The 12453-nt window shown below is 47.0% G+C and overlaps 1 protein-coding gene across 4 annotated transcripts in view; it reads left to right on the top strand.

The window, feature by feature from the left end:
• The first annotated feature begins 533 nt into the window (after positions 1 to 533).
• Positions 534 to 12453, top strand: part of fbxl7 (F-box and leucine-rich repeat protein 7) — a 185045-nt gene continuing 173125 nt past the window's right edge. For 3 of the 4 annotated variants that reach the window (XM_059945695.1, XM_059945693.1, XM_059945691.1), the window contains exon 1: positions 691 to 856. In XM_059945695.1, the coding sequence (XP_059801678.1) occupies positions 820 to 856 (37 nt within the window). In that variant the 5' untranslated portion in view covers positions 691 to 819. The other variant, XM_059945694.1, reaches the window with a different exon arrangement.

Here is a 12453-nt window from a genome sequence, read left to right as displayed (position 1 = left end):
AGGGGGATGGGGAGGGAGAGGGGATGGGGAGGGAGAGGGGATGGTGGGGAGGGGGATGGGGAGGGAGAGGGGATGGAGGTGGGGAGGGAGATGGGGATGGAGGTGGGGAGGGAGATGGGGAGGAGGGTGGAGAGGGGATGGAGGTGGGGAGGGGGATGGAAGTGGGGAGGGGAGAAGGGGATGGGGTGAAGGAGGGTGCAGAAGGGATGTGGGTGGAGAGGGGAAGGGGAGAAGAGGAGGAGGGGGAGAAGAGGAGGAGGGGGAGAAGAGGAGGAGGGGGAGAGAGGGAGAGGGGGTTGGGGAGAATGATGGAGAGGGCAGGAGGGTGGGGAGGGGGATGGGGAGGAGGGTGGGGTGGGGAGGGGATGGAGGTGGGGAAGGGGGATGGGGAGGAGGGTGGAGAGGGGGATGGGGTGGGAGAGGGGATGGAGGTGGGGAGGGGGATGGGGAGGAGGGTGGAGAGGGGAGGCAGCTGACGTAGGGGAGGGAAAGGAAGGTGGTAAAGGGGGAATCTGGATCGATCGTAACACGGTCGCTGTGGCTGGGGTTCGGGTGATTGTCGGGCCCGACCAGCCGCCGATGGGGAGGCATCCACCCACACCCCGTCCACGGGCCGGCTGGCGGGTGCGCAGGCGGGAGGAGAGGGGTCGGTGGGCGGTGCTGGATGTCCCTGCTCATGTGTAAGTTGTGGGTCGGGCCGGCCTCCGGGGGACGGCGCTGCTGAGGAGTGGGAGCAGGCCGCGGCGTTCGGGAATCGTGTCGGGAAGCAGAGCCCGGAGGCGGTGGGCGGTGCCGCGGGGGCATGAAAAGTACGGCGGGATGGGCGCAAATAGTGGCAAGGAGTGTGGCAGCGACGGTGAGTGGTGGGGGAAATCCCAGGCTGGGCCCAGGGCCAGGTGGGCAGCGAGGCGAGCTGACGGCCGAAGTTGCCGGGGTTGGGGGTGATATGTGGGCCTCCGGCATGTACCGAGTATCTGGGTCGGTCGCCAGCCAGGCCGGGTCTGTCGGTGTGGAAATGTCTGACATCGGGTCGGTGTTGAGTGCGCCCCTAGGGCCAATGTTTGTGGTCGTGGATATATATATCCCTTATTGTTCAGGTTTGTGTCAAAGACTTTTATTCCCAGAGGGTAAAGGCCGTGGAAATCAACTTTCTAAAGGCAGCATAGTACGGTAAACACATGATAGACATAATCTAACATGAATTTAAATTGTACATAACTGACACTGTGAACAAGAAACAATACAACCTCAAAGCAGAATCCAGAGAGACAGTGTCTGATATAGAATGAGTTTTTCTTCCCTAAAATCTGACCAAGAATGTTATAGCAGTGGGGGGTAAAAGCTGTTGTTGAACCTTGAGGTGTGGCTTTTCTGGTTCCACTACCTCCTACCTGATGGCTTGTTGGAAGTCTGTGTTGTCAGATGCAATTGCTTAACATTTAAAACAGAAAAGATATTCTTCAGCATCATTAGGCACAACACAGAAACAGGCTCTTTGGCCCACTCTACACAGAGAAAATTTTTAAAATCTGAGGTGAAAAGAAACACACAAAATGCTGGAGAAACTCAGCAGGCCAGGCAGTATCTATGGAAAAGAGTACAGTTGACGTTTCAGGCCTCATTTTCCACAGATGCTGCCGGGCTTTCTGAGTTCCTGGGTGGGGGTTCTGAGTATTGCTCAGATTTTCAGCATCTGCAGATTTTCTCTTCTTTGTGAGGGACTTGGGAGTACTTGTACAAGATTCCCTGGTTAGCTTGCAAGTTGAGTTAGGTAAGAAAGGCATTCGTTTTGAGAGAATTAAAATGCAAGAGCAAAGATGTAATGCTGAAGCTTTATAAATCACTGGTCAGGCTGCATTTGGAGTATTCTGAGCTGTTTTTGGCCCCTTATCTAAGAAAAGATGTGCTGGCTTTGGAAAGGGTGCAGAGGAGATTCGTGAGAATGTTCCAGTAATGAAAAGGTTTATGTATTAGTAGTATTTAATGGCTCTGGGCCCATACTTGCTTGAGTTTGGAAGAATGAGGGGTTGGTGGGATCTCACTGAAACATATTGAACATTGAAAGGCTGCGATAGAGTGGATGTAGAGAAGATGTTTCCTATAGTGGGAGTGCCTAGGATCAGAGTGCACAGCCTCAGAATCGAGGGGCATTCATTTTAAACAAAGATGAGAAAGCTTTAGCCAGAGTTGGTGAAGCTGTGGAATTCAGTGCCACAGATGGCTGTGGAGGCCAAGTCATTGAGTGTATTAAAAGTGGAGGTTGATAGATTCTTGTTTGGTCAGGGTGTGAAAGGTTATGGGGAGAAGGCAGGAGAATGAGGTTGAGAGGGATAATAAATCAGCCATGATGGTATAGCAGAGCAGACTGATGTGCTAAATGGCCTAAATCTGCTCTTGTGCCTTTTGATGTTACTTACCCTCCTGTTCCCATCTGCCGTTAATTCTCCAGAGGATTGTGTAATCAGCTACATTTCCAGAACATGGTCTGTAAACCCTCTGTCCTGGTGATTCAAGTATTTATTGACCTCCTTGGTAAATAAACCCCTTCCCCCGGCAGAATATTTCATATTTGAACCAGTCTTTGAATGAAAATTTCCTCCTCAGAAGCACTTTAATCCTCTTCAAACCGATACCCAATAATTTTAGAGCCTAAGAATTAGGAACAGTACAAGGCCATTTAGAAAGCTGTAAACTCAGTCAGCTCCATTGTGGGCACTAGCCTCCCCAGAATTCAGGGCACACATCACCCAGGACATGCCCTCTTGTTGTTGTACAATCAGGGAAGAGGTACAGGAGCCTGAGGGCGCACACTCAACGATTCACTTCCCATCTCCATTCAGCTTTCTGAATGGACATCGAACATCTACCACTACATTTCAATCTCTTTTTGCATGAGATGTGTTACTCATGCATTGGACCCACAATCTTTGTGAAAGCACCCACCACAGTCCAAATTTTCCTCAAAGGCCATCTTGAACAAACCAGCTCTCTTGGGAGTATTGGACTTCTAAAACGCTTGGAGGTAATAACTGGCCTCCCTGTTATTTTCTCAAAGAAATCCAAAAGGTTTGTCAGATGAGGTTTCCTCCGAAAAGAAACCATACTGACTCTGGCCTATTTTTTCATGTTCCTCCAAGTACCCCAAAAGCTTATCCTTAATAATGGACTCCATCACCTTCCTAACCATTGAAGTCACACTAACTGGCCATTAATTTCCAGTCTTCTGCATCCTCCTTAAAGAGTGTACATTTACAGTCTTCAAGTCCTCTGGAAATATTCTAGAAGTAACACTACTGTTGCCTTCACAATATCTACAGCTACCTCCTTTTAGAACCCTTGTAGTTGTCCATCTGGCTCTTCAGCAAAAAAAAAACTAATCACTGCAGCAACGAAGCCTGTCAGGCAGCATCTGTAGAGTAAGAGGGATAATTGATGTTTCAAGTCAAGATCCTGTATCACGACTGAGAGTGTAGAGGGAAAATAGCAAGTATAAAGGGTAAGAGGGAGGAATGAGAAAAGAGCTGTCAAGTGATAGATAGATCCAGGTGAGGAGGGTTTGATGGACTGATGGAGCTAGAAAGGGGAAGGGAACAAAACTGGGTATTGAGAGGAAAAATAAAAGGAGTCTTTGAGAGAAGAACATGGGATGTGGGTTACCTGAATTTGGAGAAGTGAATGCTCATGCTGTTGGGCAGTGCACTAACCAGACACAAGTTGTTGTTCCTGTAATACGTGTTTAGCCTCATAGTGGCAGTGACAGATTTGTAGCAATGGTGTAGTATCCAAACAAAACCAAAAACCAAAACAATTGCTGCTGCCAGTGACCCTACAAATTTGTTATACTTGTACAGCTCCTGTAATGATTGCTCTAAAAGTCGATATGCATTCAATCCTTTATTCACAAATATACAATCTTGAAGAGGTGAAACTTGAGTGTACCCAAGTGTAAGCTAAGCATAACTGAGCATTATAGAGCAGTCAGCAAAATATACAACCTTCTTCAACCTCCAGCTACTACAAACTGCGATGAACAAAGCACAAATAAATGACTTATTCCCTTTGCTTTTAACACATTCCAACTCGTGTGACTAGTCACCATAATAAACACATGGCACAGAATACAATGCAGATAGAGAACAGATGAATGGTTCCTACAAATGGAAAGGAAGTTAAAATGGTATTTAACTTCTGATGGCCATTCCAAATGGAGTTCAGGTGTTTGCTAAATGGTTGCCTAATTTATGCTTTGTCTTGCTAATTTAGAAGAAGCAACATTGAGAGCATTGAATATAATAGAATGAAATGAGCATGTGATACAGTACTAGATCTGCTGTAGGGAGTGAGACAGGGCAAGTGCAGAAGTTTGTTTAAGGGAGCACTTTGCATCCAGTGACCACAATGCCATTAGTTTCAAAGTAAATATGCAGGGAGTCTGGTTCACAGGTTGAGATTCAAAATTGGTGTAAGGCCAATTTCGATGGTATAAGAAATGATTTGGCAAGTGTTGATTGGGACAGACTGTTTTGTGGCAAAGTTATACTTGGAAAGTGAGAGGCCTTCAGAAATGAAAATTTGAGAGTGCAAAGCTTATATGTGTCTGTCAGAATAAAAGGTAAAGTAAAAAGTGTAGGAAACTTTGGTTTTCAAGAGATATTGAAGGACTGGTTAAGAGAAAATAGGAGGTGCATAAGCAGGTTTAGCAAGTTAGATATAAATGAGGAAAGAAATGCAAGAGAACTCTTAAGAAAGAAATCAGGAAGGCTAAAAGAAGACATGAAGTTGCTCCAGCAGCCAAGGTGGAGAATACTAAAGAATTCTACAGATATGTTAAGAGCAAAAGGATTGCAAGGGACAAAATTGGTCCTCTGGAAGACCAAAGTATGTCTGGCATCAAAAGAAATGGGGAGATCTGAAATGCATTCTTTGTATCTGTATTTACTCGGGAGACAGACACAGAGTCAGTAGAAGTGAGGCAAAGTGGTATCAACTTCATGGACCCTGTACAGGTCACAGAGGAGGTGTTTATTACCCTGAGGTAAATCTGGATGGATGAATCTACAGGGCCTGACAAGATGTTTCCTTGGAGCCTACGAGTGATAAGTGCAGAAATTGCCGAGGCCCTCGCAGAGATATTTAAATCGTCCTTAGTGACAGGACAGGTACCAGAGGATTGGAGCATAGCCAGTGTTGTTCCACTATTTAGAAAAGTGGAACTATTTTCTAAACATAATCCAGGAGATTTTTGGCCATTGAGTCTGACATCAGTTGTGGGAAAGTTATTTGAAGGTATTCTAAGGAACCAGATATAGAAGTATTTGGATAGACATCAATTGATTAAGAATAATCAGCATGTCTTTTTGCATGGTAGGTCATGTTTAACCTATCTATTGGAAAGTTGATGAAGGCAAGTCAGTGGATATTGTCTACACGGACTTTAGTAAGGCATTTGACGAGGTCCTGCATGGGAGGCTGGTCAAGAAGGTTCATTCGCTTGCATTTGGGATGATGTAAATTGGATTGGAAGTTAGCTTTGTGGGAGAAGTCAGAGAGTGGTAGTAGAGGGTTAACTTTCTGACTGGAGGCCTGTGACTAGTGGTATGCCGCAGAGATTGGTCCTAGGTCCTTTGTTGTTTGTCACCTGTGTCAATGACCTAGATGATAATGTGGTTAACTGGATCAGCAAATTTGTGGGTGACACTAAGATTGGGGATGTAGTGGACAGTGAGGAAGGCTATCATGGTTTGCAGAGGAATCTGCATCAGCTGGAAGAATGGACTGAAAAACGGCAGAGTAATTTAATCCAGACAAGAGTGAGGTTTTACACTGGTAGGACCAACCAGGGTAAGTCTTATACAGTGAATGGCAGGGCACTGAGGAATGTGGTAGGACAAAGATCTGGGAATACAGGTTCATAATTTGTTGAAATTAGTTTTAACAGGTAGATACGGTCATAAAGAAAGCTTTTGGCACTTTGGCCTTCATAAATTAATGTATTGAGTGTAGAAGGTAGGATGTTACGTTGAAGCTGCATAAGATGTTGGTGAGGTCTAATTTGGAGTATTCTGTGCAGTTTTGGTCACCTACCTGTAGAACAGTTAAACAAGGTTGAAGGAGTGCAGAGAAGATTGACAAGGATGCTGCTGGAACTGGAGAACCTGAGTTATAAGGAAAGGCTGAATAGGTAAGGACTGTATTCTTTAGAACGTAGATGATTGAGAGGAGATTTGATAGAGAGATACAAAATTATGAGAGGTATAGACAGGGTAAATGCCAGCGGCTTTTTCCACTGAGGTTGGAGAGCTGCAACCAGAGGTCATGGGTTAAGGGTGAAAGGTGAGAAGTTTAGGGGAACATGAGGGGAAGCTTGAGGAAATCTGCAGATGCTGGAAATTCAAACAACAACACACACAAAATGCTGGTGGAACACAGCAGGCCAGGCAGCATCTATAGGGAGAAGCACTGTCGATGGTTCGGGCCAAGACCCTTCGTCAGGACTAACCGAAAGGAAAGATAGTAAGAGATTTGAAAGTAGTGGGGGGAGGGGGAAATGCAAAATGATAGGAGAAGACCGGAGGGGGTGGGATGAAGCTAAGAGCTGGAAAGGTGATTGGCGAAAGTGATACAGAGCTAGAGAAGGGAAAAGATCATGGGATCGGAGGCCTCAGGAGAAAGAAAGGAGTGGGGGGGAGCACCAGAGGGAGATGGAGAGCAGGCAAACAACTAAATATGTCAGGGATTGGGTAAGAAGGGGAGGAGGGGCATTAACGGAAGTTAGAGAAGTCAATGTTCATGCCATCAGGTTGGAGGCTACCCAGCCGGTATATAAGTTGTTGTTCCTCCAACCTGAGTTTGGATTCATTTTGACAATAGAGGAGGCAATGGACAGACATATCAGAATGGGAATGGGACGTGGAATTAAAATGTGTGGCCACTGGGAGATCCTGCTTTTTCTGGCGGACCGAGCATAGGTGTTCAGCGAAACGGTCTCCCAGTCTGCGTCAGGTCTCACCAATATATAAAAGGCCACATTGGGAGCACCGGACGCAGTATACCACACCAGCCGACTCACAGGTGAAGTGTCGCCTCACCTGGAAGGACTGTCTGGGGCCCTGAATGGTGGTGAGGGAGGAAGTGTAAGGGCAGGTGTAGCACTTGTTCCGTTTACAAGGATAAGTGCCAGGAGGGAGATTGGTGGGAAGGGATGGGGGGGACGAGTGGACAAGGGAGTTGCGTAGGGAGCGATCCCTGGGAAAAGCAGAAGGGGGGGAAGGGAAAAATGTGTTTGGTAGTGGGATCTCGTTGGAGGTGGTGGAAGTTATGGAGAATTATACGTCGGACCTGGAGGCTGGTGGGGTGGTAGGTGAGGACAAGGGGAACCTTATCCTGAGTGGGGTGGCAGGCGGATGGGGTGAGAGCAGATGTGTGGGAAATGGGAGAGATGCATTTGAAAGCAGAGTTGATGGTGGACAAAGGGAAGCCCCTTTGTTTAAAAAAGGAAGACATCTCCTTCGTCCTGGAATGAAAAACCTCATCCTGAGAGTAGATGTGGCGGAGCCAGAGGAATTGTGAGAAGGGGATAGCCTTTTTGCAAGAGACAGGGTGGGAAGAGGAATAGTCCAGGTAGCTGTGAGAGTCTGTAGGCTTATAGTAGATATCAGTAGATATGCCATCTCCAGAGATGGAGACAGAAAGATCAAGAAAGGGGAGAGAGGTGTCAGAAATGGACCAGGTAAATTTGAGGTGAAAGTTGGAGGCAAAGTTAATGAAGTTGACGAGCTCAGCATGCGTGCAGGAGGCAGCGCCAATGCAGTCGTCGATGTAGTGAAGGAAAAGAGGGGGATGGATACCGGTATAGCCTTGGAACATGGACTGTTCCACAAAGCCAACAAAAAGGCAAGCATAACTGGGACCCATACGGGTGCCCATGGCTGCACCCTTGGTTTGGAGGAAGTGGGAGGAGCCAAAGGAGAAATTATTGAGAGTAAGAACTAATTCCGCTAGACGGAGGAGAGTGGTGGTAGGGGGGAATTGGTTAGGTCTGGAATCCAAAAAAAAGCTAAGAGCTTCGAGACCATCTCGGTGGGGGAATGGAGATATATAGGGACTAGACGTCCATGGTGAAAATAAGACAGTGGAGGCCAGGGTACTTAAAATCATTGAAAAAATTCGAAGTATGAGAAGTGTCATGAACATAGGTGAGAAGAGATTGAACAAGAGGGGATAAGACAGTGTCAAGGTATGCAGAAATGAGTTCAGTAGGGCAGGAGCAAGCTGAGACAATGGGTCTACCTTGTCAGGCAGGTTTATGGATCTTGGGTAGGAGGTAGAAATGGGTAGTGTGGGGTGTGGGAACGATGAGGTTGGTGGCAGTGGGTGGGAGATCCCCAGAGCTAATAAGGTTGATGATGGTATAGGAGACAATGGCCTGGTGCTCTTTAGTGGGGTCATGATCAAGGGGTAAATAAGAGGAGGTATCAGAGAGTTGTCGCTGTGCCTCGGCCAGGTAGAGGTCAGTACGCCAGACAACAACAGCTCCCCCCTTATCGGCAGGTTTTATACTAAAGTTGGGATTGGTGCGGAGGGAGCGGAGAGCACAGCGTTCGGAAGGAGTGAGGTTGGAATTGGAACAGGGTGTGGTGAAGTCAAGACGGTTGATGTCCCATTGGCAATTAGCAATAAAGAGATCCAGAGCAGGGTGTCCATGAAGACGAGGAGGGTTGAAGACAGGAGAAGGGGTCATCGGTGGGGGTAGGACAGTCCTTGTCAAAGAAGTAAGCTCGGAGACGGAGCCGGCGGAAGAAGAGTTCAGCGTCATGGCGTACGCGGAACTCACTGAAGTGTGGGCGAAGGGGGACAAAGGTGAGGCCCTTAATGAGGACAGAGCGCTCTGCCTCAGAAAGTTGAAGGTCGGAGGGAATGGTAAAGACCCGGCACGGATGAGAGATGGGATCAGGGGAGAGGGAGGCTGGTAGTGTCAGTGGAGAGGGAAGTGTTGGGGTGAGAGGAAGCTGGAGCCTCTGAGGGCCCAGGAGCTGACGATGGGATCTGAGGGAGAGGGGATGGCAGTGTGGTGGTGGGGGGAGGGGAGACGGGAGTCACAATCGCAGCATGTGAAGACCCGGCCTGAGGGGAAGCTCCTTCACTCAGAGGATCGTGACAGTGTAGGATGAGCTGCCAGCACAAGTGGGACATGCAAACTTGATTTCAATGTTCAAGAGAAGTTTGGATAGGTACATGGATAGTAGAGATATAGAGGGCTATATCCCTGTGCAGGTCGATGAGAGTAGGGACATCAATTAGTTACACGCATGCGCACCAGGGCAGAAAAGATCGGAAGCAAAACCCCGCAACCCGGAAGTAGAACTAATATATAAATACTGAAGTTACCCACCCTTTTTTTTGCACCGCGGACGGATTTAATATTGATAATATTCTTGCAGACCGGCCGACAGGGGCGCGGGTTGGGGTGTTAAACATGACTGGAGTACAGCGATATTCGAAGCAGGTTCCTTATGTCCAGTCTATTCTAGTTTTCACGGCTCTCGGTTTCTGTCCCGCTTGCTCAAGTTTTTTCCGCTGAGAAAACTCAGCAGGTTCGTCTTTAAGTGCTGGGTACTTGGACTCAGGGTACCGAAGCAGTTTTGAGACATTGCCTCATTAGACAGCCTCTGGGCCCGAACTCAGCCTCCCCACCTGCCCACCGCCAGGCACCTTGGCCAGGTGCGGCTGGTCATGGATGGGGTGAGAGGACAAGGTCAGGGCCGGAGGTCCCCGTACCGGGGCCATGGCGGTCACAGTCTGGAGAGAGTGACCGACCGAGTGGGGAGTGCAACTGAGAGCCCGCCCACCCCCCCCTTGTAGGATCTATCAGCCGACAAATGTTTGTTTCAGTAGATCGCAGCGCGGTAGCTGCTCTGATTCTTACGAAATGCTGAGTCCGAATTAGGTCGTCTGCTGATATTTTAGCACCAGGTTCCCCATGAACATTCGGTGTGCTAAACAGGTTCAGAGGCAGAGCTCCAGGCCAGTAGCAACGGCATTTCCTGCCGGCCGCCCGAGGGCAACCGGTGATCCCTGGCATGAGAGTGTCACTGCGTTTAGTCGCCTGATGACCTCGTGTGTGTTCAAGTTCAACAGTGGGCGTGACAGGGAATGAGGAAAAGTGCAGCTGACTTGTATCGTTTCCTCGCGGCCCGGTGGTTGGGGACCAGTGAATTACACTGTGTAGTTTGGGAGAGCTATACGCATGCGCACTGGACAGAAAGAACAGAACTAAATCCCCGCAACCCAGAAACAATCTGTCAACAGTATTTGTGTATTTATTGTTCATTTTTTTTCGGGATCAGCTGGGAAAGTTTCAAAGATCGACGAGTCAATCGCGATTGACGGGTTGGCAACCACTAGTCTACAGTGTTCTTAAGAGGGAGGATGTGCAGTTGGAAATAATGATACACATTGATACCAACAAGAGAGGCAGGAAAAGGGTTGAGGTCTTGAAGAGTGAGAGCTAGGAAGGAAGCTAAAAAGCAGAGCCTCAAGAATAGTAACCTCTAGATTGTTGTTTGTGCCGTGCACATGTAAGAGAAAAAATACGACAGATCTTTTGGAATTAATATCAGAAATAACAAGTAGGATAGACAATGGAGAATCAGTTGATGTTGTAGACTTGGAGTTTCAGAAGGCCTTTGACCAGGTTTCATACAAGAGACTGCTTAATAAGCTATGAGCCCATTGTATTACAGGAAAGATTCCAGCATGGACAAAGCAGTGGCTTGCTGGTAACTAGTGGTGTTCCACAGGGGTCTGTGTTGGGATGGAATATTTTTACGTTATATGTCAATGATTTGGATGATGGAATTGATGGCGTTGTTGCAAAGTTTGTAGGCGATGTGAAGATAGGTGGAGGGGCGGGTAGCTTTGAGGAAGTAGAGAGGCTACAGAAGGACTTAGATTAGGAAGATGGACAAAGAAATGGCAGATGGTATATAGTGTCTGTAAGTGTATGGTCATGCACTTAGATAGAAGAAATGAAAGGGTTGATTATTTTCTATTTGGAGAGAAAATACAAAAAACTGAGGTGCAAAGGGACCCAAGAAACCTTGTTGGATTTCCCTGAGGGTTAATTTGCAGGTTGAATCTGTGGTGAGGCAGGTAAATACAGTATTAGCATTCATTTCAAGAGGACTAGAATATAAAGTAAGGAAGTAATGTTGAGACTTTGTAAAGCACTATAGAGTAGAATTGTGATATTTCAAAAGGGACAGTGGGGGAGATAAAAGAATTGGGGAAGTGGCATTGCTAATCAGGGATAGCATCGCAGCTGCAGAAAGGGAAGATGTCATGTCAGGATCATCTATTGAGTCAGAGTGGGTGGAAGTCAGGAACAGGAACAGAACAATCACTCTATCTGGAATATTATATTTGCCCCCTGTCCACCCCAGAAGGAGCAGAGACACAAGAGAGCTGAAGAGGCAGATTTTGGGAGGTTTAAATCAAGTGGTTCAATTTAATATCAGAGAATGTATACAGCATACAATGTAAAATTTTTACTCTTCACAGAATCAAGAAACCCTAAAGAATGAATGATAGAAACATCAGAACCCTAAAGCCCTTTCCCCCCCCCCCCAGTACATAAAGTTGAAATGAGGCAGAATTTATTAGGTGATTCCTGACACAAATTGTGGACAGGCCAGCTAGAGGCGAGGTCACACTGGAGATAGTACGAGAACATAGAATAAAGAAAAATGTTATAAGAAACACTCCTTGTAATAATGATCAGTGAGGCACAGGGAATCTGTATTTACCGACAAGTAACTTTTATTGTCTCAACTTAAAAGCAAGTGGGTTTACTAACTAACTACCTGGAATCCCTGACCCTCCATGAACAGTCAATTAAGAGAAAAGGTATTACCCAGTCTAGGAGTCCACACTGGCCAGGCGTTCCTTGTGGTCCTGATCTCCACATGTCCATGGGGTCCTCCTTGTCCACAATGGTTGGTCTCTGGTTGCTGGAGAGTTATTATCCATGCATATTTAGAGCTCCAACTCTTACAGTGTTCCTCATCAATTGATCTGGTGGATCTCCATCCTATTGGCTCAAGGTCACCTGACCTAGTTGGGTCACCTTCTTACTGGTTCTTTCACAGAAGTACAACCAACATTGTTTTATGGTTCTGCCCACCCCAGCCTTGTGTATTTGTGTCTTTCAACTCTGACGGTCCAAACCTGTTACATTGGGCAACCCATACAGAGTCTAGTGAGATTACAGATCGCTTAAAAACACAAAATGCTGGCAGAACTCAGCAGGCCAGAAAGCATCTATGGGAGGAGGTAGTGACAAAGTTTCGGGCCAAAGCCCTTCATCAGGAAACATTGTCACTACCTCCTTCCATAGATGCTGTCTGGCCTGCTGAGTTCTGCCATCATTTTGTGTTTTTATTTATTTACAGCATC

This window comes from Hypanus sabinus, chromosome 20 (assembly GCF_030144855.1).
Source record: "Hypanus sabinus isolate sHypSab1 chromosome 20, sHypSab1.hap1, whole genome shotgun sequence".
Lineage (NCBI taxonomy): Eukaryota > Metazoa > Chordata > Chondrichthyes > Myliobatiformes > Dasyatidae > Hypanus > Hypanus sabinus.
Note: the sequence above shows the minus strand (reverse complement) of the source record. Positions and strands in the feature narration are given on the sequence as shown.